This window comes from Diceros bicornis, chromosome 3 (assembly GCF_020826845.1).
Source record: "Diceros bicornis minor isolate mBicDic1 chromosome 3, mDicBic1.mat.cur, whole genome shotgun sequence".
Classification (NCBI taxonomy): domain Eukaryota; kingdom Metazoa; phylum Chordata; class Mammalia; order Perissodactyla; family Rhinocerotidae; genus Diceros; species Diceros bicornis.
In genome coordinates, this window is record NC_080742.1 from 14927310 (window position 1) to 14953473 (window position 26164).

At 39.0% G+C, this 26164-nt stretch overlaps 2 protein-coding genes across 2 annotated transcripts in view; one reads left to right on the plus strand and one right to left on the minus strand.

The window, feature by feature from the left end:
* FBXL13 (F-box and leucine rich repeat protein 13) overlaps positions 1-26164 on the plus strand; it is a 200511-nt gene that overhangs the window by 128471 nt on the left and 45876 nt on the right. The window contains 5 exon segments of the mRNA XM_058570378.1: positions 6860-6958; positions 8050-8107; positions 8110-8163; positions 8516-8678; positions 17849-17960. Of these exon segments, the coding sequence (XP_058426361.1) occupies positions 6860-6958; positions 8050-8107; positions 8110-8163; positions 8516-8678; positions 17849-17960 (486 nt within the window).
* Positions 1-26164, minus strand: part of LRRC17 (leucine rich repeat containing 17) — an 86566-nt gene that overhangs the window by 46285 nt on the left and 14117 nt on the right. The gene's annotated exons all lie outside the window — the stretch shown is intronic.

Consider the following 26164-nt stretch of genomic DNA (forward strand, 5'->3'; position numbering starts at 1 on the left):
GGGAAAATTGATCAGGGGATCTGAGCCTCTGTTTCCTCATCTCCTGGAGGCTACCACAGTCTATAGGAGAAGTCCAAGCTCCTTGGAATAGCCTGCCTCTCCTACTGTTCCTGCCTGCAGCCATTTTGTACTATATCATTATGTGTGCAGAGTCGGTTATGAGCTGAGCCTTTTCATAACATGGTGTAATCACATTCACTCTGTGAGAACTCTGACAAGGTTGAAAAACATGAGTTTTTTACAAAGCTACACAAGTTAAATAATACTTATACACATGCATTAAGAAACTGGAATGTTTCCCCTACCAATTTAGTTATTTAACTTTAGGAAACTGAAGTTCCTTAATTAAATACTTGGCATTGGAACTTCAAGAGCTTGAGGGTTTCTGTTTTAACTTGACAATGTAAGGCAACAATAAGATCTTAAGGCTTTCTTTTTAATTATGTCTGGTTCAGGCAGTTAGTGGTGCCAGATAGGGTGGATGATCTCAAAGATGTTGATCTGGATAAAAATGTGGCCAGGCAAGCTCAGATGATCAGCCAAGACAAAGCAGGCAGGAACAAACAGCATCAACCATGAGTCTTAGGAAACATCAATGTCCAAAGTCTCCAAGGTAGTTGTGATGGTTAATTTTGTGGGTCAACTTGAATGGGCCACGGGGTGCCCAGTTGGATAAGCATTATTCTAGGTGTGTCTGTGAAGGTGTTTCTGGATGAGATTAACATTTAAATAGGTAGACTGAGCAAAGCAGATTGCCCTCCCCAACATGGGTGGGCCTCATCCAATCTATTGAAGGCTGAGTAAGGAAGAATTCACTCCCTCTTTCTGACTGTCTTCAAGGTAGGACATTGGTCTTCTCTTGCCTTCAGACTCACACTGGAACAATATCAGCTCTCCTGGGTCTCCAGCTTACCAACTGCAGATCTTGGAACTTTTTAGCCTCCATAATTGTGTGAGTCAATTTCTTATAATCAATCAATCAATCAATCTATCATCTATTTATCATCTATCTCCAATTGATTCTGTTTCTCTGGAGAATCCTGATTAATACAGTAGCATTAGGAGCTGGATCAAAAAGTAAAGGATCAAGGCAGCACGTCCTTCTCTGGAGTCCAGTGGTGAAAAGTCTTTTGCTTCCTTTCTAAATGCAGTAACACAAGCTGATCTTCTTAAGAGACAGTGTAGTTTAATAACTAAGAGTACAGACTCAGGAACCAGACTGCCTAGATTCATATCCTGGCTCCACTATTTATGAGCTAGACGACCTTGGACATGTTACTTAACTGCTCTGGGCCTCATTTTTCTCATCTGTAAAAATGGAAACAATAATATACCTACCCAATAGGTGGTTGTGAGAATTGTATAGACCAGTATATGAAAATTGCCTAAAGGAGTATCTGGCACACAATAAGTATTACTCAAATGGTAGCTATTATAAATCCTCCTGGGCTCATTGAGTTCATCTTGATGTCTCATAGAACATTCTGGGTCTTCTGATCAGCAACTTTTTCTTCCAGTCCACAATCAAGGAGTGGGGAAAGAAGGATTCCACAAATGTTTTTCTGAACTTTACCAGGAAGTCTTTGAAATGATCTAACAGGACACAGAATACTTTTAGGCCAGGTATCTCCCAATGGCTTGGCTTTACAATAAGTTAAAGGGACCATGTCCTGGAGCAGAAGTCCCCAGTAGATGCCCACTCCCAGCCCACATTAGAATTCTCCAGGATGTGACTGGAAGCCTACTGTATGAGGAGGAGAACTGAATTTACTTTTTCTTTCCTTTTTTATTAATTTTTTTTCTGATTACAAAAGTATTATATGTTCATTAAATAAAATTTTAAAAACACAGAAGTTATATAAAAGAAAATAAAATCATCCATAATCCAAGCATTCAAAGATAACAAGCAATATTTTGAAATATGTCTTTCTGGTTTTTTGTCTATTTATATATCATACACATACTCTTAAAAATACAGTCGAGACCATAATAATATATATAGTCAATTCCAAATCCTGACTTTTACACAATATTATATTGTAAGCATTTTTCTATGTCACTAAATATAGTTTGAAATTTTAATTTTAATGGACATCTTAGCAGTTTCTAATTCTCTTTTATTATAATAAATCCTACAATAAAATATCTTCTACATGAATCTTTATTTCCTTATGAAAAAAATACATTGGGAGAATGTAACAAGACATTTTACATGAAAAGCCCTTAGAACAAGGCTTGTCACATAGAAAATACTCAATACCTGTTAGTAATGATGATGATAGATCTCTAGTGGGGAATTACTGGGTGAAATAGTAAACATTTTTTAAGCATTTGATGCCTATTGCCTATTAGCTTTCCAGACAGGATATCACAGCTTCCACTCTCAACTAGCAGTATGTGAGGGGGCCTGCCTCCCACACCTTGACCTAGCTGTTTTTCTCAATCCAGTTCCATAACCTTTGCAGGTAAAGAATATCATTCCTATATTCTGGCATCGGGTAAATTACCAATTTTAGTGTTTGATTGTGTGGTGAGTAATCATGTTCTATGTTTCTGTAGATGCCCTAGTGGGATGTTAGGAGATCCACAAATGCTCTGAAGTGGAAATTGGACTGAGGCCTCTGAGCTGTAGAGTGGCATTATGCTTTACCTCTGGGAGACTAGTATTCTGTTCTATACCCACAGTTAGACTGGTGCCTAGATGCTACTGCTGGGGACTCCTTCCTGCACTGTCAATGTGAAAGAAACATCTAGATCTTTTGTCTTAGGGGAACTGGCTCAGGTTTAGAAGCTCTAGGTTGCCAGAATGCACCACACAGGGCTCAATACTAAGGGTCAGACAAGGACTCGGTGAGCCAGGCCGATTTGTCCAGGTCTTAAGACAAAGGGGAAAACACACAGTTCTAAGTAGGAGGGTCCAACTAATGTCTACAGTGAAAAGTAAGGTAATGTAGTTAAAGAGCTAAAAGCAGAGTTCCCTACAACCTGTAGTTGGTAGCTCTCTGCAAGGAGAGGTCCATAGAAGATGATTCAAAAGCCTCCCAAGGATTTCCTTATGCTGCCTTTTTGCAAAAGATGCCTTTTTCTCTTTCTAGTTTTCTGATTATACATGATTATTGTACAAAGTTTGGAAAAACACAGAAATTATCGACTCTTCAGAGATGATCACTGTTAATATTTTGGTGTATTTCCTACTTTGATGGTTAATTTTATGTGTCAACTTGGCTAGGGTATGGTGCTCAGTTGTTTGGTCAAACACCTGTCTAGATGTTGCTGTAAAGGTATTTTTTCAGATGTGATAAACATTTAAATCAGTAGACTTTGAGTAAAGCAGACTACCCTCCATAATGTGGGTGGGCTTCATTTATAAATTGAAGGTCTTAGGAGCAAAGACTGAGGTTTCCCAAACTAGACTGCAACACAGAAACCCTGCCTGAATTCCAGTCTGCAGATTTCAGACTCAAGACTGCAACCTCAACTCTTCCCTGAATTTCCAGCCTGCCAGCCTGCTCTACAGATTTTGGACTTGCCAGCCCCACAATCGCATGAGTCAGTGCCTTGAAATAAATCTCTCTCTATTTCCTATTGGTTCTGTTTCTCTGGAGGACCCTGATTAATACTTTCCATTGTTTTTCTCACTCATTTCCTCTGGATTAGCACTTCTCAGACTATAATGTATGTGTGAATCACCTGGGAATTTGATCAAGTGCAGCCTCTGAGTCAGCAGGTGGTGGGTTGAGATTCAGCATTTCTAATAAGCTTACAGGTAGTACCGATGCTGCTGGTCTACAGACCACACTTTGAGTAGCAAGGCTTTATACGACCGATTTTTTCCTTTAAACTATATCATAATCTCAGTTATTCTCCTAAAATTATTTGTAGTAACTGTATTACATTCCATCATAGGAATAGCCAGAGTTTAGTTAATTCATTTCTAATTGTTGGAATTTTAGTTTGATGTCAGTTTGTCAACGTTATATAATTTTGCAATGAACATTCTTGTATACAAATCTCTGTGTAAAACTCTATTTCCTTAGGATAATTTTGTCAAAGAAATTCCTGGGCCAAAATAGATACATTGTTCAAGCTTTAGAAACAACACATTTATTTCTCACAGCTCTAGAGGCTGGGAAGTCCAAGATCACGGCTCTGGCAGATTCAGTGTCTGGGGAGTGTCTACTTCCTGGTTCATCACAGTGCCTTCTTGCTGTAATCTCACATGGTGGAAGGGGCAAGAGATCTCTCTGGGGCCCCTTTCTATAATGGTACAGATACCATTACATCCCAAATGATCTACCTCCTAATACCATCACCTTAGAGGTTTAAGATTTCAACATACAGATTTTGGGGGGACACAAACATTCAGATCATAGCACCAAATATATTTTCACCCAAGGGGTTGGCTTTTGCAGCCACTCAACCTTGCATGCTCAGCTCCTGCTTTCAAGGGCTTCCCCTGGCCTTCGACTGGGTTCACGCTGTCGGTGCCTGCTGGGCAGCAGAATCTACCCAATACACATGGTTCTCATAATTCATTCATACATTCTTCTATTTATTCATGTAATAATATTACTTGATTATCTACTCAGTTGATGCTATAGGCACCCTGCTGGGATCTGGAGTACAGGGAAGTTAGTTCAACAACTAATATAAAATTAACTTAATTACGTTTGTGATACTTACATGGGGCAGTAAGTGTATAACAAGAACTTGGCCTAATCTAAGGGTCAGGGACACTTCCTGAGGAAGTGACATTTGAGATGGGCTCTCGTTGTTTTGAGGATGTGGCTCTCAGTTCCCTAATTTTTGCCTAGTCCTTTTCAAATAGGTGGGGGCTCTAACAACAGAACCTTAGAAGTCACCTTTAGTGAAAGATGATTCACATGAAGTCTCCAAAGGTCTCCCAAGAGATCCATTGTAGCTGCTGTTCCTCATTCTCCCTGTTAGGCTATTGTGGAGATTACTCTGGGGAAGAGTTCCCTCTGCTATCTGTTCCTGGGTGGAGTCTCAGTTTCCCATTCATGAATCTGAACATCATCTGATTTTCCATCCATGTCCATTTGTTATAGGAAATGGAACCTAAATAACAAGTTGTTTTAAGGTAATTCATCATAGGCAAATATATTTGATCTTTCAATCAGCCATTATTTTGAACATTTGCCACCACTGCTGCTTCCATTAATGTGGATAATGATAGTTGAAAGAAAGAAATCAGTACTACAAAGCTACAGTAATCAAAACAGTGTGGTATTGGCATAAGGATAGACATATAGATCAATGAAATAGAATTGAGAGTCCAGAAATAAACCTATACTTTTATGGGCAATTGATTTTTGACAATAATGGAAAGACTATTCAATGGGAGACAGAATACTCTCCTCAACAATTGGTGCTCGGCAACTGAATATCTGCATGCAAAAAAGTGAAGTTGAACCCCTAGCTCACACCATTTAAGAAAATTAACTCAAAAGGGACCAATGACCTAAATATAGAGCTAAAATGATACAATTTAGAAGAAAACACCAAGGGTAAATCTTCATGACCTTGGATTTGATAATGGATTCTTAGATATGACATCAAAAGCATGAGCAAAAAAAGAAAAAAATAGATAAATTGAACTTCATCAAAATTAAAAGCTTGTGCATCAAAGAACATTATTAAAAAGGTGAAAAGACAACCTAAAGAATGGGAAAAAAAATTTGCACATCATATATCTAAGGGTCCAGTATTCAGAATATATAAGGAACTCTTACAACTCAACAACAAAAAGATAACTCAATTAAAAAATAGGTAAAGGACTTGAATAGACATTTCCCCAAAGAAGATATATAAATGACTAAAAGCACATGAAAAGATGCTCAATATCATTAGTCATTAGGGAGATGCAAATCAACATCAAAATGCGGTACCACTTCAAACTCACTAGGAAAATTTTTTTTAAATGGAAAATAATTGTTGGCAAAGATGTAGAGAAATCTGAACTTTCACAGATTGCTGGTGGGCACGTAAAATGGTGCAGCCAGTGTAGAAAACATTTTGGTGGTTTCTTAAAGAGTTAAAGATAGAATTATCATGTGACCCAGCAATTCTTTTTCTAGGTAGATGCCCAAAAGAATTGAAAACCAGTACTCAAACAAGTAGATGTACACACATGTTCATAGCAGGACTATTTAAAATATCCAAAAGATGGAAACAACTCAAGTATTCATCAACAGATGAATAGATAAACAAGTTGTAGTATATCCATACAGTAAAATATTATTCAGCCATAAAAATGAATAAAGTATTGATACATGCTACACCATGGATGAATCTCAAAAATATGCTAAGTAAAAGAAACTAGACACAAAAAGCCACATTTTGTATAATTCCACTCATATGAAGTATTTAGAATGGGTAAATTCATAGAGACAGAACACAGATTAGTGATTGCCAGGGGCTAGAAGAAGGTGAGTATGGGGAGCAACTGCTTAATAGGTATAGGGTTTCCTTTTAGGGTGATAAAAATTTTTTGGAACTAGATAGAGGTTGTGGTGTGGTTGCATAAAATTATGAATGGTTAAATGGCTTAAGTGATTAATTTTATGTTGTGTGAATTTTCCCTCAAAAAAAAATTAAATAATAAGTTAACTAGACTTAATTGTGGTGATAATTTCACAGTCTATACCTATAAAAAATTAAATAATAAAGAAATCAAGACTAAATTCTTTCCCTCTTTTGTCTGCTATATTTTATAGTTTCAATTTTAAAACTTAGCAGCAAAATCATGACATACCTTTGGTTATTACTACCTTAGGGTTTTATTAGATGTCATGCTAATGGATTCTCCCATCATTTTCACCTACTTTGTACAATTCAGATTTCAGTCCAAGGCTTCAAGAACATTGCAAACAGCTGCACTGGAATTATGCATCTGAGCATCAATGACATGCCAACTCTGATGGACACCTGTGTAAAAGTAGGTGGTTGGAAAGTACATTTTCTTCTCAGTCCCATTAGATGGGCACATTTTCTAGTGGCCTGAATTATTGAAAAATATGAATGAGCTTTTCACTTTAGCTGTTTTTTTATAGTAAGAAAGAAAATCATTTAAAAATTTACATGTGAGCCAGCTCTGATGGCCTAGTGGTTAAAAGTTTGTCACACTCATGGGGCCGGCCCGGTGGCGCGAGCGGTTGGGTGCGCGCGCTCCGCTGCGGCGGCCCGGGGTTCGCTGGTTCGGATCCCGGGCATGCACCGATGCACTGCTTGGTGAGCCATGCTGTGGCGGCGTCCCATGTGGAGTGGAGGAGCATGGGCACAGATGTTGGCCCAGGGCCGTCTTCCTCAGCAAAAAAAAAAAAAAAAAAAAGAGGAGGATTGGCGGATGTTAGCTCAGGGCTGATCTCCTCACAAAAAAAAAAAAAAAAAAAAAAAGTTTGTCACACTCCGCTTTGGTGGCCAGGGTTTGGTTCCCAGGCATGGAACCACACCACTCGTCTATCAGTTACCATGCTTTAGCTGTGGCTCACATAGAAGAACTAGAAGGACTTACAACTAGAATATAAAACTATGTACTGGGGCTTTGGGGAGGGGAAAAAAAAGAGAAGAAGATTGGCAATAGATGTTAGCTCACGGCGAGTCTTTCCCAGCAAAAAAAAAAACAACTTTACACACGCACACACATTTGAACATTTGAATTCTTAAATACCCTAAGAAACTTTATTTCACAGTTAGGATATTTTTGTTTCATGATATTGTAGCCTAAGCATAAATTTTAAGTTTAGTTCTACGTGTCAATCTTCTAAATGTAGCGATTTTCTTCAACATTCCGTTTTCTCATGTTTTCCCATACTTTTATAACATGATTTAATTCTGATTCCTGTGCATTACTCAAGTGTAAGTGTACTAAAATGTATTGAAAAAGGTCCCATTTTCTTTGAAATTAGGAAAATTTAATAGTTAATGTGTCTGTTTCTGAAAATATTGAGAGAAAAAAATGACTTCACTACTTTGCTAAGCTTGTTCTATACACTGTGTTTAATTTAATCATCTTTGTTTCTTCTAAAGGCTTTAGTTAAAAAATGCCCTCATATTACATCGATAGTTTTCACTGGTGCACCACATAGCTCTGTGCTTTCAAAGCTCATTCTACTTGTAAGCTCAGAAAGATCCGATTTGAAGGTCTGTGCTATTAAAAATGTGGCTCAGCATTCATTTTTACTTTTACTCTATGGCATTACAAATAAAATACTTGTCTTTTCTGTTTTTTTTGTGTGTGTGTGAGGAAGATCAGTCCTGTGCTAACATCTGCCAATCCTCCTCTTTTTTTGCTGAGGAAGACTGGCCCTGGGCTAACATCCATGCCCATCTTCCTCCACTTTATATGGGACGCCGCCACAGCATGGCTTGCCAAGCAGTGCGTCGGTGCGCACCCAGGATCCGAACCAGGGAACCCCAGGCTGCTGCAGCGGAGCACACGCACTTAATGGCTTGTGCCACCGGGCTGGCCCCTTTTCTGTTTTTTTTAAAGCAGGAAATAAAAGGATTACTGATGCATGCTTCAAATTTATAGACAAGAATTATCCAAATATTAGTCATATATACGTGGCAGACTGTAAGGGAATAACAGATGGTAGCCTCAAGTCACCTTCACCTTTGAAACAACTGACCGGACCGAATTTGGCAAACTGTGTAAGGTAATGAGTCATTCAGTCATATATCCAAAAAACATTGATCATCCAGAATGTGCCAGGCCCTCTCCTCAAGGAGCTCATTGATTAGTAGAGTAAATATGAAAGTCAGGAGGTAAGTGTTAATGTGAGGTAAGGGCAGAGTTCTGTGGTAACACAAAGGACACCGCAACCTGGACTGGTTATATCGGGGTGCAGAGAGATTGTTGGAGAAAGTACAGGATATGTGGAATCATGGGCCCTTGTGAGATTAAATGAATTCACAGGAACACTTATGGGCTACCTTTCCTAGTGAGGATTCTCACAGCTAGTTCGGTTACAGGTCTTTTTCCAAATAGACTTTCTGACTTGCTTATGAGGAACTAATCTTACTGAAGTGTTTCCCCTTGGGTACTGGTTAGATGTTTCCTCTGTGTGGATTTGCTCACAGATGGACAGATGGCGAGTTCTTACTGAAACCCTTTCTTCAGCTGGGCTACTATTGAGCGTCTATCCTGGTATTCTCAGGTGGACAACGATCAAATTCTTGCTGAAACATCTTCCCCAGTGGATATCTCAGCCTCTTGCCTGTGTAGATTTCTTATAATCTTCTAGGGCCAGATGATAACAAAATAGCATTTGATCCACAATGAAGTTGGCTAATATTTGGGAAAATATAAGTCAGAGTAGTAAGATAAGCTACACACAATCTTTTTTTTTTTTTTTTTGATTTTTATTGATATTTTAATGGTTTCTAACATTGTGAAATTTTGGGTTGTACATTTTTGTTTGTCCATCACCCCATATATGACTCCCTTCACCCCTTGTGCCCACCCCCCACCCCCCCTTCCCGGGTAACCACAGTCCAGTTTTCTCTGTCCATGTGTTGGTTTATATTCCACATATGAGTGAGATCATACAGTGTTTGTCTTTCTCTTTCTGGCTTATTTCACTTAACATAATACGCTCCAGGCCCATCCATGTTGTTGCAAATGGGACGATTTTGTCTTTTTTTATGGCTGAGTAGTATTCCATTGTATATATATACCACATTTTCTTAATCCAATCGTCAGTCGAGGGACACTTAGGTTGCTTCCACTTCTTGGCTATGGTGAATAATGCTGCAATGAACATAGGGGTGCATAAGCCTCTTTGGATTGTTGATTTCAGGTGCGTTGGATAGATTCCCAGTAGTGGGATGGCTGGATCATAGGGCATCTCTATTTTTAATTCTTTGAGGAATCTCCATACCGTTTTCCATAGAGGCTGCACCAATTTGCATTCCCACCAGCTGTGTATGAGGGTTCCTGTTTCTCCACATCCTCTCCAACATTTGTTGTTTTTTGCCTTGGTGATTATAGCCATTCTAACGGGCGTGAGGTGGTATCTTAGTGTTGTTTTGATTTGCATTTCCCTGATGATTAGTGATGTTGAGCATCTTTTCATGTGCCTATTGGCCATCTGTATATCTTCCTTGGAGAAGTGTCTGTTCATTTCCTCTGCCCATTTTTTGATCGGGTTGTTTGTTTTTTTGTTGTTCAGTTGTGTGAGTTCTTTATATATTATGGAGATCAACCCCTTGTCAGATGTATGTTTTGCAAATATTCTCTCCCAGCTGGTTGGTTGTTTGTTCATCTTGATTCTGATTTCATTTGTCTTATAAAAGCTCTTTAGTCTGATAAAGTCCCACTTGTTTATTTTTTCTTTAGTTTCCCTAGTCTGGGTAGGCATGTCATCCGAAAAGATTCCTTTAAACCCAATGTCAAATAGTGTGTTGCCTATATTTTCTTCTATGAGTTTTATAGTTTCAGGTCTCACCTTCAGGTCTTTGATCCATTTTGAGTTAATTTTTGTGAATGGCGATAGCACATGGTCCACTTTCATTCTTTTGCATGTGGATGTCCAGTTTTCCCAACACCATTTATTGAAGAGACTTTCCTTTCTCCATTGCATGTCCTTAGCACCTTTGTCGAAAATTAGCTGTCCGTATATGTGTGGTTTTATTTCTGGGCTTTCAATTCTGTTCCATTGATCTGTGTGTCTGTTTTTGTACCAGTACCATGCTGTTTTGATTACTGTTGCTTTGTAGTATGTTTTGAAGTCAGGAATTGTGATGCCTCCTGCTTTGTTCTTTTTCTTTAGGATTTCTTTAGCTATTCGGGGTCTTTTGTTGCCCCATATAAATTTTAGTATTCTTTTTTCTATTTCTGTGAAGAATGTCATTGGGATTCTGATTGGGATTGCATTGAATCTGTAGATTGCTTTAGGTAATATAGACATTTTAACTATGTTTATTCTTCCAATCCACGTGCATGGGATATCTTTCCATTTCTTTATGTCATCGTAGATTTCCCTCAATAATGTCTTGTAGTTCTCATTGTATAGGTCCTTCACCTCCTTGGTAAGATTTATTCCTAGGTATTTTATTCTTTTTGATGCAATTGTAAATGGTATTATCTTTTTGAGCTCTCTTTCTGTTAGTTCATTATTAGCATATAGAAATGCAACTGATTTTTGTAGATTGATTTTGTACCCTGCAACTTTGCTGTAGTTGTTGATTGTTTCTAACAGTTTTCCAACAGATTCTTTAGGGTTTTCTATATATACAATCATGTCATCTGCAAATAGTGAGAGTTTCACTTCTTCGTTACCTATTTGGATTCCTTTTATTCCTTTTTCTTGCCTAATTGCTCTGGCCAAAACCTCCAGTACTATGTTGAACAGGAGTGGTGAGAGTGGGCAGCCCTGCCTCGTTCCTGTTCTCAGAGGAATGGCTTTCAGTCTTTCCCCGTTGAGTATGATGTTAGCTGTGGGTTTGTCATATATGGCCTTTATTATGTTGAGGTACTTTCCTTCTATTCCCATTTTATTGAGAGTTTTTATCATAAATGGATGTTGTATCTTGTCAAATGCCTTCTCTGCGTCTATTGAGACGATCATGTGGTTTTTATTCTTTGTTTTGTTGATGTGATGTATCACGTTGATTGATTTGCGGATGTTGAACCATCCCTGTGTCTCTGGTATAAATCCCACTTGATCATGGTGTATGATCTTTTTAATATATTGTTGTATTCGGTTTGCCAATATTTTGTTGAGGATTTTTGCATCAATGTTCATCAGCGATATTGGCCTGTAATTTTCTTTCTTTGTATTGTCTTTGTCTGGTTTCAGTATCAGGGTGATGTTGGCCTCATAGAATGATTCAGGAAGTGTTCCATCTTCCTCTATTTTTTGGAATAGTTTGAGGAGGATGGGTATTAAATCTTCTTTGAATGTTTGGTAAAATTCACTGGAGAAGCCATCTGGTCCTGGACTTTTATTTTTTGGGAGGTTTTTGATTACTATTTCAATCTCTTTACTTGTGATTGGTCTATTCAGATTCTCCATTTCTTCTTGGTTCAATTTTGGGAGGTTGTATAAGTCTAAGAATTTATCCATTTCTTCTAGATTGTCCAATTTGTTGGCATATAATTTCTCATAGTATTCTCTTATAATCCTCTGTATTTCCATGGTATCCATTGTAATTTCTCCTCTTTCATTTCTAATTTTATTTACTTGAGCCTTTTCTCTTTTTTTCTTAGTTAGCCTGGCTAAGGGTTTGTCTATTTTGTTTATCTTCTCGAAGAACCAACTCTTTGTTTCATTAATCCTTTCTACTGTTTTTTTGGTCTCAATATCATTTATTTCTGCTCTGATTTTTATTATTTCTCTCCTTCTGCTGGCTTTGGGCTTTGTTTGTTCTTCTTTTTCTAGTTCTGTTGGGTGTAATTTAAGGTTGCCTATTAGGGCTTTTTCTTGTTTGTTAAGGTGGGCTTGTATCACTATGAGTTTCCCTCTCAGGACCGCTTTTGCTGCGTCCCATATGGTTTGATATGGCATGTTATCATTTTCGTTTGTTTCCAGATAGTTTTTGATTTCTCCTTTAATTTCATCAATGATCCATTGGTTGTTCAGTAGCATGTTGTTTAATCTCCACATTTTTGTCACTTTCCCAGTTTTTTTTTCATGGTTCATTTCCAGTTTCATAGCCTTATGGTCTGAAAAGATGCTTGTTATGATTTCAATCTTCTTAAATTTATTGAGGCTTGCTTTGTTTCCCAACATATGGTCTATCCTAGAGAATGTTCCATGCGCGCTTGAGAAGAATGTGTAGTCAGCTGTTTTTGGGTGGAGTGCTCTGTATATGTCTACTAGGTCCATCTCGTCCAGTTTTTCATTTAAGTCTAATATTTCTTTATTAACTTTTTGTCTGGATGATCTATCCATTGCTGTAAGTGGGGTGTTAAGATCCCCTACTATTATTGTGTTGTTGTTGATTTCTCCTTTTAGGTTTGTTAATAGTTGTTTTATGTACATTGGTGCTCCTATGTTGGGTGCATATATATTTATAAGTGATATGTCTTCTTGATGGAGTGTCCCTTTTATCATTATATATTTCCCTTCTTTGTCTTTCTTAACCTGTTTTATCTTGAAGTCTACTTTGTCTGATATGAGTATGGCAACACCTGCTTTCTTTTGTTTGACATTAGCTTGGAGTATTGTTTTCCATCCTTTCACTCTGAGCCTGTGCTTGTCTTTAGTGCTAAGATGTGTTTCCTGAAGGCAGCATATTGTTGGGTCTTGCTTTTTAATCCATCCTGCCACTCTGTATCTTTTGATTGGAGAGTTCAATCCATTTACATTTAGGGTAATTATTGAAATATGAGGGTTGAATGTTGCTGTTTTGTCACTTATTTTCTGGTTCTTTTGCATTTCCTTTGTTTCTTGTCCCATTTGTTTTGGACTGCCAATTCAGTTTGGTTGTTCTGTCTTATGATTCTTCTAGTTTTCTCTTTGTTTATCATATGTGGTTTTAATTTGATTATTTGTTTAGTGGTTACCTTGAGGTTTGGGCGAAAAATCTTCTGTATGAGATAGTCCATTATCTGATAGCCTCCTATTTCCTTATACTAAGTCAATTCAGTCACTTTCCTCTTCCCCTTCTAAGTTGCTCTTGTTACACCTTATTCTATCTTGTGTTGTGGCTGTGTGTTTACAGTGATGAGGTTAAATTTATTTTTTGGTGAATTTCTTCCTTTGATCTTTGAGTTTAGTATTTAAGTGGTTGCTAACCTATTCCGGTAAAGATCTACTATTTCTCTGATTTTGTCTACCTACTTTTCTCCTTACTCCAAGCTTTGTGTTCCCTTTCTCTTCTTGTTTTCAGGCCTGAGGGCCTTCTTGAGTATTTCTTGTAGTGGCGGTCTCGTAGCCATGAACTCCCTTAGCTTTTGTTTATCTGGGAGAGTTACTATTTCTCCATCATATTTGAAGGATATTTTTGCTGGATAGATTATTCTTGGCTGAAAGTTTTTGTCTTTTAGTATTTTGAATATATCATTCCAGTCTCTTCTAGCCTGAAAAGTTTCTGTTGAGAAATCCGCTGAGAGCCTGATGGGAGTTCCTTTGTACGTTATTTTTTGTTTTTGTCTAGCTGCCCTTAATATTGTTTCTTTGTCGTTGACCCTGGCTAGCCTTACCACTAGGTGTCGTGGTGAAGGCCTTTGTCTGTTAATATATATAGGAGTCCTGTTGGCTTCGCTTACTGGTATTTCCTGCTCCTTCCCCAGATTTGGGAAATTTTCAGCTATTATTTCCTTGAATAGGCTCTCTGTTCCTCTTTCCCTCTCCTCTCCCTCAGGAATACCTATAATTCTTATGTTACATTTTCTAATAGAGTCCGATATTTCTCGGAGTCTTTCTTCATTTCTTTTTAGTCTTAGTTCTCTCTCTTCTTCCATCTGGAGTATATCTGTATTCCTATCCTCTAAAGTACTAATTCTTTCCTCCATATTGTCAGCTCTGTTCTTTAAAGATTCCAGATTCTCCTTTATCTCCTCCATTGTGTTCTTCATCTCCATCAGCCCTGATAGGTTTTTCTTTATGATTTCAATCTCTTTTGTGAAGAAACTCCTAATCTCATTGAATTGTTTGTCTGTGTTGTCTCGTATTTCGTTGAGTGTTTTTATGATAGCTATTTTGAAATCTCTGTCATTTAGTTTATGGATTTCTGTGTCTTCGGGGTTGATTTCTGGGTGCTTGTCATTTTGTCTCTGGTCTGGTGATTTCATATATTTTTGCATTGTGGTTCCTGTGTTGGTTTTGATTTTCCTCATCCTGGAAGTCTCTGGTTGCAATTTCCACCTGCCGCCACTGTGTGGTGGTAAAGGGCTGTGTAGTCTAAGCCCCCTGCGCTCTGCCCCAGTTTTTCTGCTGCGATCCGCAGTTTTGTTTTGTTTTGTTTTGTTTCTTTTCCCCACTGCGATCCACGGGTCCAGTCCAGTTTATTCAGGTCTGCCTCGGACCGCTAGATCTGGTCGAGCTGCAGACTCCGGGTTGCGGGGAGGGGGGAGCTCTCTCTTTTACCCTCTGGGTCCCTGACGTGGGAGGCTTCTCGTTTGCCTCTCTTTATCCGCTCTCTGGGTTGCTCAGATGTTGATGGTAGCCCTGTGGCTCCTCTGAGCCCTCTGTGCGGGAGTTTCCCACTGGCTGAGAGCGCCCGAAGAGCTACAGTTTCCCGCCAAGGGCCGCCCCTCCCCCCTCTCTGGGAGCCGCGCGGACCAGATCGCTGATCTGATGGGGAGGGAGCGGATTTCTCCTTACCTCTCCCCACTTCCTCCGGGGGCCCAGCACGTTCCGCTCTCAGATGTGCGGCAGTGTGGATCCCTCCGCTCCAGCTTTTGACTGTCTGGGATTCCGTTGTTGGTCTGTGGCTGTTACTTTTGTTTTATTTTGTGGGGGAAGAATTCACGGGAAAGCTCACTCCGCCATGATGCTGACGTCACTCCTACACACAATCTTAACCCATGTTCTCTATTATTAAAATGGAGAGGCACCATGGGTTGGGTGGGTGGATGGGGGGTGAAACACAAGATTTGAAATGGGAAAAACCTGGATTGGGAAATGAGGCCTCCTGCCAGCAGCCACATGAGTGAGCTCAGAAGCAGACCTTCCAGCCTCAGTCAAACCCTCAGATGACTAAAGTCCCAGCTGGCATCTTGATTGCAAGCTCATGAGAGACTCTGGGCTAGAACCACTCAACTAGTCCACTCCCAAATTCTTGAGACCCAGGAACTTGGAGATAATAAATATTTGTCATTTAAGCCACAAAGTTTGGGTTAATTTGTTACATAGGGATAGAGAACAGAGATACACACACAATGTGTGTGTACATATGTATATATATGTGTGTGTGTATAAAACAGCTAATCCTACCTGTATTGATATGTGAAATAAAATTAAATTTAATTCTTACATTTCACTCAGGCTTCTGCAGGTTAACTAATTTTAAAATAAATGGAGGTTTTCTGCTTCCAGCAGTATAATGGACAAAACACTTCAAAGGATTCCTTGTCACAAACAATTTAGATCCTGATGAAACATACTTTCAATACATTGCTGAGCCCACAAAGAGTAAGAGAAATATCCAACATCCAATATCCTAATTCTGCACCACCCTCTCAATGCACGGACTCTCTGAGATGAATAGTGAATAGCAAGCAAAGAAAAGGTAGAACTGCTCTGAGCATAAATGTTCATTTCAACATTGCCATTGAGAGAATCAGATTTGAGCAAGACTCAAGATAGGAAAGCAGAACCTGAGACTTCTGCATGGTCTTGACCTCTTCAAGGGGGACAAATTGGTCTCAGGTAGGTAGCAGCCAGGATGTAGGAAGAAGTTAGCTCAAAGCTTCTCTGGAGGAAAGCATCTTCTATTTAGGCTTCCCAGATTCCCATAGATTAAGATCAAAGAAATAGGTGCTCACCATTAAAGATTGTCAAATGTACAAAGATATGAGTCACCATGAGAAAGTGTCACCAGAAACAGCAAAGTAAATTTGACCTTCGAACAATTCAGATATCAGAATTATCAGATTTAGAATATTAAGTAACTATAATGAAATGTTTGAAGAAATAAATAACGGAATCAGAAATATGAGCAGGTGGGGCCAGCCCGGTGGTACAGTGGTTACGTTTGCACATTCTGCTTTGGCAGTCCGGGGTTCCCCAGTTTGGATCCTGGGCACGGACCTACTCACCGCTCATCAGGCCATGCTGAGGTGGTGTCCCACACACCACATAGACAAACTAGAAGGACCTATGACTAGGATATACAACTATGCACTGGGGGCTTTACGGAGAAAAAAAAAAAAAAAAGAGGAAGATTGGCAACAGGTGTTAGCTCACGGCCACTCTTCCTCAAAAAGAAAAATAAAAGAAATATGAGCAGGCAACAAAATATGATAAAAATAACTAGATTTATTTGAAAAAAACTAATTTTTAGAATAAAAAATACAATAGTTTTTGTAATGAAGGAACTCAATGGATTTCTAATCAGCAGATTAGAACTCACTGAAGAGAGAAGTACAGAATTGGAAGATAACTGAGGAAATGACAGGAGAGTTAAAAAAAAGATGAAAAATATGAGGGTATAACATAGGGTGAAATGATAGAGAAGGTTTAATATCAGAGTATCAGATTAGATTTTAAAAATTCATCTATAAGAGAGTAAGTTTGAGAGTCAAAGAATATACATTTTTCTCAACCACACATCAATCTTTTAAAAAATGGACTGTGTGAAAAATTTTAAAGCAAGTTCCCACAACTTTCAAACTATTGGTATTATATTATATTCTCTCACTACAACGCAATTAAATTAGGAATCAGTAAAAAAAAGGTAAATTAAAAATATATATATGATTTAAAAGGAAAATTTGCAGGGTGTCAGAATCACCTGAGGAGCTGAATAAAACTACATCTGCCCAAGCCCAACCCCAGAGCTCTTGAATCTGAATGTTTCAGGATAGAACCCCAGCTTGTGTATTTTTTAGAAAACAACATGGATGCTTTTGACACACAACCAGGTTTGGGACTAACTGCATTAACCAATTAATGTGGACCATTATCTGAAAATCGTTTTCTATTGAGTTTTGATGACTCCTGGATTATAATATAAATTTATATATACATACATACACATATATCTACATACATACACACATATATACCCACATATATGTGTGAGGTATGCCTGTATTATTAACTATAGTCACCATGCTATACATTATATCCCCATGAACTTATTTTATAACTGGAGGTTTGTACATTTTGACTCCCTTCACTCATTTTGCCTACCCCTGACTCCCTACCTCTGGCAACTACTTGAGTTTATGAAATTGTGAACATTTGACTGACCTAGGAATTGCATATATTGTAAACATCTTTTCCTTGGTATCACTAGATCTCTCCGGAACAGACATCTCTGATGAGGTAAAAAAAAAAAAATGTTTAAAACCGTTCAATGACTTTTATTGTTTCCTGTAATATAATCATTTTCCATTTGTAAAGAAAGGAGAGAACAATTATTTTTATTTCTTAAATTATTAGATTACACAAGGCAAGTTTAGGAATATTGTTTCTGGAATAATGATAGATGCGGTTATATGTAAATCAATGGTCTTGTTTCTCTGTTTAAAAAATGGCAAAATACGGTATTCTGAGGAAAGGTCTTGATATGATAGATCTGAAATGTGTTTCATTACAGGAGTTTGGTCAATGTGGAGATAATATATTTTAGATGGCTTATGTACATTTTTCTTGTGGAGTGCACATTCTATAAGATTCCTTGAGTGCCTTGAGATCTCAGTCTTTGGTTCAAACTGAACTTCAAAACTGAAGTCTAAAAATGGCCTTATCAATGGCCTTACATTTTAAGGAACTCTTTTCCTGCAATCTGCTGATGCTGCTCATCAGAGTTGAAACTCAGGTCACACCCATCCTATCACTCCAGCACTGCCCCATTTACTAATGAAAAGGAAGATAAACTCTGAGAGATTTGCCATGTTTCTGAAAGACTTTAAGGGAATGTATTATATAAGGAATGTCCTGGCTTCTCTTGAAAATCAGTGTGTTAGGAGGGATAGAGGAAGACAACAGAGGTAAGGATCTCTCCCCCATCTGCTTGCTAAATCCCTAATCATCCCTCAAGCTTGTCAAATATCACCTCTCTGTGAGGCCTTCTCTGAGAAGCCTCACCTTATAGGCAAGTACCGGAACTTGTGTATGTACATCTCCAGCCCCAGCGCATCCTTTAATATGACCTGTTTCTCTCTGTTTCTCACTGCATTACTAATATCTGTATTATGTGTCCATCCTTCTCAAACATTCAGTGGGCTCTTTTAGATGAAGGACTGTGTCTGTTCATCAGTCTAGTTTCTTTCTTTCTTTATCTAAGAGTGAATTTAGATTCAGCCTCCATTCTGCTAGATGGTTTCCTCTTCTCTTCCTTGAACTGTCATCTAAGTGTGGTATGAGAGTGGGGTTGGGGGCAGTTACATGTAGTCAACTCATTATGGTAGAGTCAACTCATTATGGTAGAGTCAACTCTGGTCTTAATGTTGTCTGCTGTCCAGCCTGGAATCCACTGAGACATCTGAGGGCCTATTTGAATTTTGGTTTCCTATCCAGGTAGATCCCTAATGTGTCTTCCTTGTCCCAGCTCCAAGGTCCCTTTAAGTCTTCAGGCTACCTTGTCATTTGTGCCTTGGTATGGCCCCCTCTAGGTCATACGGGGGCATGGGGACTCTGTGAGACTGTCTTAGATCCATAGTCCTACACATCTCCTACAGACATTTTCCTGCCCTCACATCTGGGTGTAGTTGCCCTCGGACTCACGCCTCACCCTTCTCTCACTCTGCTACAGAGTGGCTGACTCATGTCAGCTAGATTCCAGTTGGGTTTGGTGCTTGTCAGGCGTTTATGAGCAATTGGGGGGTCAGAAGAAGGGAGAGGCCAGGGTTTTCCTCCACCTTTCTTTGCATCATCATCATCATCTGCATTTCCTTTGTGATCTATCCCCCTACTCAGGCCTGCTGTGGTTCCAGCTTCCTTGGGCGACCTTGGCCCCTGGGCTCCAATAATACCATCTCTTCCCATTGTCCTTCCAGCAGGGGTAGTAGTGGCTTCCTGCTCCTGCTAATCTCTGGATTGTGTCATTATCCCACTTGGCTTCTCAGTTTCTCTACCACCTATGTAGCCAACTCCCTGTCACAATTAAATTTTCTCAGTTATAGAGTTGTTCCTGTTTTCCTCATTAGATCTTAGCTGATACAATGATGAGCACAGGAAAACTCTGATGCCTTTTTGCTTTTCACAACCATACCAGGGAAAGGTGGGATGGGTTCCCATTTACTCTTAGATTCCCAAATCTGTCAGGAGGTTCCAACTTTCTCTGTGGCTGAATAGAGTCCAGGGAGGTCTAGGACAGGGCCTTGCCTGGGGGATTGCCTGGAATCTCCTTTTACCTCCCTCTGGCTCTCCCTTCCCCTCCTATTTCCCCCTCCCCTCCTTTCCTCTCCCTTCCTCTCCTCTCTCCCTTCTCTTCTCCTTCCCCCTCTAATCCTCTCCCCTCTTCTTTTCTTTGCTCCTCTTCTTTTCTCTTTGCATAGATTCTTTATCTAATCTGGGGGTAGAAAAAAATTCCAACTGATTACATGGTTTTTAAAAATGTTATGCCCCAAGTCTTTCAGGGTTTAGGATTTGAAGCTTAAAGGCCTAGGATTTTTTTTTCCTCCTGTGTTCTTTTGTAAAAACCCTTCTCTGACACATACAAGTAGAATGCCCAGCTGTTGTCTGAAGGGTCACAGGGTAACAAGAAGCAGAGGCTCAAAGCACATTATAAAATACATCAAAATATAATTCTACCACAGCACTCATCACAAGCCTGAAGTGTCTGGTGAACATTTGTTGAACGAATGGAGTGAGGCTTAAATGCTTTATCCTAGTTTTTAGCATTTGGGGAAAACTCAGTTTTTATTTTCAAAGACCATACATTAAAATTTTATCTATTGTGGACAAGTTAAAACTTAGGAATATAGCCTCAAGTCCCACTCACTGTTTTTATTTTCTTGTAAAGAATATACACAATCTGAGAGAGCTGTAAATGGAGATCTATGGAGAAGAATGCTAGTTGTTGTCTGCTAAAAGATTGAAAAATAAATCTTCTAAAGGTTGTTGTTTTCTTTGTTCCAGATCAGTTAAACTCTAATTTAAAAGGCAAATGATTGACAACAGTATTACAACAGCTGTGGAAGCTAATCTCACGCAGTCAAATTAAAATGAGTCAGTCCAGATGGCAACTTGGGCAGCTAAACACCAGCCAGGATTGTAGGTCTGGTGAAGTGCAAATTTGACTCTAGACTTAACATTCAGGACTTAAACCTGGGAATGTTACAGATATTCACCAGAGATCAAATGTGACCAGTTGTGCATTTCGAAAAAAAAGTTTCTTATATTTTCTAATAATTGTATTCACCCTCAATTCTTTTCAATAATGAGTTTTCACTTAGAATCACACTAATTTAGTTAAGAAATATTTATTCTGACTACCTTGTGATCGGTGGTAGGGATGCTGGAATGAACAAAACAGACATGGCCCTTCCTCCTATGGGAAACTAGAAGAAGGGAAACTTAGCTTGGCTCAGAGGGTCAGGGAAGACCTTCTTTTCTAAGAGAGGGAGAAGGGGTATGTGGTGAGCCAAAGAAACAGGCTGAACAAAGATACAGAGGTTTAAAAGTATGGTGGCATCAAGGAAATCTGCACAGTTGAGTATGGCTTGATTGTGAGGAGAGTAGTGAGAGATGATGTTTGAGAGGTAGGCAGGGGCCAGGTCGTGAAGGGCCCAGAGGCCACATTGAGGAATTTGTTCTCTGCCCTTTTGACAATGGAAGGACATTCAGTATTGTCAATTAGACAGTAACATGGTCAGATTGACATTTTAAAAAGATCACTTCATTTGCTAGATAGACATGGGAATAACAGATGAACTAGTGACCGATTATAAAGCAGCGATCCAGGTGAAAAGTTATGAGGGTCTTCACTAGGGCTAGAGCCAGGGAGATGGTAGTAGGGCTGAAGCAAAGAGAGCAGATTTGAGACATTTAGGAGGAAGAATCAACAGGAGATAGAAACAGACTGAGTATGAGGTTAGGAAGAGAGGGAGGGAATCAAAGATGATGCCAGATTTTTGGCTTGAGCATCTGTATAAATGGCAGTGCCGTTTACTGAGCTGTGTCCCTTCCATAGTGGGAGGAGCAGGTTTGCTGCAGGTTGGGAAAATGGGCATGTTTTAGTCTGAGTTACCTGCCAGACAGCTTTATAGAGATGTGAAGAGCTCAGGAAACAAGCAAGGAAATCATTGAAATTCACTCCTCAGAGGTAGAAGAGCTTTTTTCGGTTTGCAGAGGGTAAAGGGGTATTGCGTTCTGAAGATCACAGAAATTCAAAAGGAAAGGCAAAAATACAGATATTTAGAAATCTAGAAAGATGTTTAATTGAGAGAGGTAATTTAAATGGGGGAAGTGACGAGAACACACTTATTTCAAACTGTATACATTTCTTATAATAATTTTATCATCCTCAGTCCTTTTGTAGAGAATAGTGACTAATGCATTATATCATCCCTGAGTAAAAGTGATTTAAGAAGTTATCTAATAAGCACATTTTAGGAAAAGAGGAAATATGTCAATTTTCCTCTTCTAATGTAAAAAAGACACGGTTTGTAAGTGAGGGATTTGGCTTACGAATGTGATGGTATCTTAAGGTATCTTTAAAAATCTTTAATCTTCTACAGCTTTTTCCTAACATCTAATTAAATAGGATGTTATTCATTCCCTTCCTACCCTAGAGGATTGTTTGAATATGAGGTTATATCTCCATCTATAAGGGAAAATGTTTTCCCCCAGTTGGGAGAATTACCATTTACTAGAGACCACAGGATCCACAGTTAGGGCAGTTCAATCTGTTGCTTAAGTTGCATTACTCACTGCCATATTTGTTGTTTAAAGAAAAAATGAGTCAGAGCAATGTTCCCAATGGTATGCTTAGACAGTGGTTTAAGAATCCTCTTTCATTTGCCTGATTTTCAAAATTTTTCATTATGAATACTAGATCTTGTGTGCCTGTTATGTAGGCAATGTCCCAGAGTCCCCTCACTAGAATATGAGAGCCATGAAGACTTTGTTTTGTTCACTGCAGTTTTCCCAGAACCCTGGGGAGTAGTAGACACTTGATAAATACTCATTGAATGAAGGAACAAATGTGGAGCTCTAGGGTTACCAAATGTGAATATGACCTGTTCTCTGCAGCCCAATTGGGAAGGGTAAGTGTGGGTAATTTAAATATAGTGTGGCAGTTATAGTGATAAAGGAAGCAAAGGAAAGGATCTCCTAACTCGGCCTGCCCAACACAGGAGCGTGCAAATGTATGCTTGTTCAACGAACTTTATGTGGCCTAGGACTACTAGAATATACTATGAAAAGGAGATGTCACTGGGGGAATTTTCATGCTATGTCAAGGAGCTTGAACTTGAACCAATGGATGATAAAGTAGTTCTTAGGAAGGGAGTCACAGTCATAGTCAGCCTCTCATTTTTAGATAGATTATTTGGGTTGTTCTCTGAGGGATAGATTGGAGAGGAGAAAGACTGGAGGCAGGGAGACCAGTGGGAGGTGTTTTGGTAAAGAAAGAGATGAGGAGTTTTTGAACTGTGTCAGAGGCTATCGTGAAAGAACATATTCAAGTATATTTAGGAATTAAAACTGAAAGAACTTGGTGATTGATTAGTTGTGGAAGATGAGGACCTGGGTTAGGGGTGGGAGGATAAGAGTGATTCCAAAAATCTGGCTTTGGTTGGATGGAGGTTCCACCTCAAAAAAGATAGGTAATGTAAGGAAAGGAACAGGTTTTAAGGGAAAGGCGATTTCAGTTTCATCAGACTGAGTTAGAGTCTGTGGGATATTCAGGCCAAAGGGAGAGAAATCCTGAAAGGAGATTCAGATATGGAAATCATTAGCATGGAGGTGCGAATGTGGCTAAGATCCTCAGAGAGAGTGTCTGGGAGCGAGGAAAAAGGTGGACCCAGGAAGAACACAACACAGCACCAATACTAAAGGAGTGGGAAGAAGATGATTCCGTGAAGGAGACTAAAGAAAGAAGGTGAAAAAGGTTGTAAGAGAACCAGGTGAGCATAGTTATGAGTGAGGTGTTGAGGGAAAAACAGTGTCTAATAAAACAGAGAAATAAAATCAGGGAAAGACCAACATTTGAAAGAACATTTACCATTAATTAAACAGACCCTTGCCTACCCCTCTGATATCATCTCACGCCCCTGCTCCTCTCATCCCCCTTCCTCTAGCACCACTGCCTTCATTTAGCTCCTCAAATACGCCAAATTCTTTCCTACCTCAGGACCATTACACACGTTGTACCTTCTGCCTGGGATGCTCCTCCTCCCATTCTTCATGTGCCTGGGTAGGTAGATGCTGAGCAAGTAATCACAGATGATCATAACAATAGCTAAAGCATCTTGCATGAACTAATAGTGCCTTTTAAGATATTTTTGACACAATTTTTTTCTATAATAAACATTGATCATGCTGTCCATAATTATCAGAAAATCACATTTCCCAATCTAGATTATTTCAAGGCAATATTAATGGATTTTATTTTATTGATCCATTCTTTCTTTAAGAAAACATAAATTACATGGTGACATTAATGTCTCAAGGTGTTTTTCTAAATAAGTAAGCGTTCTTTAGTTCTTAACATACTGTATCTATCTCTGCCACATTACAGCATAGTTCCCTAGAGGAGTGTTATCTATTTAGATGGCCTCACAGTAATAATGGCTCTTAAATTATTGGTAGCACACAAATTATTTTCAAATTGAACTGCCAAAAAAAAAATCCTAATTGAATAGTGGCGTGTGGTTTCCATGTTAATTTTAATCATATATAAGTTCATTTAATTTGATATTTCTAGCCAAAGAAAAAAAAATCCATGACAAGATAATATACTAAAATAGAAAGAAGACAATGTGAGAACTTTAACAATCACTGGTGTGGTCTAAATATCTCTTATAAATGTCCCCCTGTCTCCTTTCCATCGCTGCTGCCACTGTCTTAGTTCCAGCACTATTTCTCCTTACTATTTCTCTCCGGCCTTAAGTATTACTGTCCTCAAATCTGTTCTCCACTCTGCTGCAGTGTGATCTTCCAGCATGCAAATCTGAGCCTATCACTCCCTTGCTCAGATTTCTTCAGGAGCCCCACACTGCTTACAGGATAAAGTCTAAACAATCTAGTGTGGATCTCAGCTCTTCCTGAGGTGGCCCCTGCCTACCTCTACAGCCTCACTTCCAGCTGACTCCCACCTTTCATCTTCAGCATCAGAGAAACAGAACTTACTCTGCTATAGCTCCTCAAACATGTCATGCTCTCCTTGCCTTCCCATCTTTGCAAGTTATTCCCTCTGTCTGAGATATCCTCTCCTCTTGTCCACCTAGTAAATTCTTGCTTATCCCTCAAGTTTCAGCTCTGTGAAGCTCTCCTAGAATTCCTGGGCAGTCTTAGGATCTCCCTGTCTTGTGTTTCCACTATACTTTATAATGCCTCCACTAAAGCAATCATTTCTTTATATTTTAATATTTGTTCCATGCCTGTCTCCCTACAGCAATGTAAGCTTCTTGAGGGCAAAGCCTGGATCATCCCATCTTTGGGATGCCCAGCATAATGCCTAGTACATAAAAGGCACCTAAAATATCTGATCACTGAGTCAGTGAGTGAGTGAATGAATGGATCTGCTACCATTTCCTTCCCCTCAACCAAACACTTAAGCCTTCTTTGAATCCAACATTTTCTCAGCTATTCTCTGAGCCAGAGTGGGAGTGTTTACAGCTGCATGTCTTAATCTGATGATACACTTTCAAGAGACCACCCATCTGCATGGAACACACACATGAATAAAGCCTGAAGTTCAGTGAAGCAAAACCTCTAAAGCAGGAAACCACTTGGGATTCAAGAAACACAAAGAATGGGAGTTAAAAGGAAGCAGGGTAACTCAGAGACAAATGGATTTGCCTTAGGTTTTCAAAAAGCACATAATAAAAAGTCCACCCTACTGTAGTTTCTCATATAGAGCTGGACCTCTTCTTAGTCCTTTCCAGGCCCTTCTCCCCAGCCAGTGGCCTTATATGAATCTGCTGATCCCATCACTAGTGATAGTGGTTTTCCTCACAGGGATTATGGTCAATTATCTCCTGTTTCCAGCAAAATGCCTACTAAAAACAGTGCAAAAAGAAGTGACCAACTTGAGCTTGTCACTTCCCTCAAGGAGAATCTTTGATAGCATAACCCTCCTCTCAACCTCCACCAGGTAGGAGGCAAGCAGTCTCAAGGCAAGTTGCTTTATTTCCAGGTAACAGAGATGCTGTTTTCCCTTCCCTCCGTAAAAATATGGAGGATCTATTTCTGTGTGTTGACCGAAGCCTGCTTTCCTTAGATTTGTAGCTCAGTAAATTAGGTCAGAGAGGTTGACACATTTTAAAAAGAAATGATTCCAAAATTCATACTAACAATTAAGTAGAAATAAAAATAATTGAGAATAAAAGATAAATTATTTTTATAAAATTGTAATT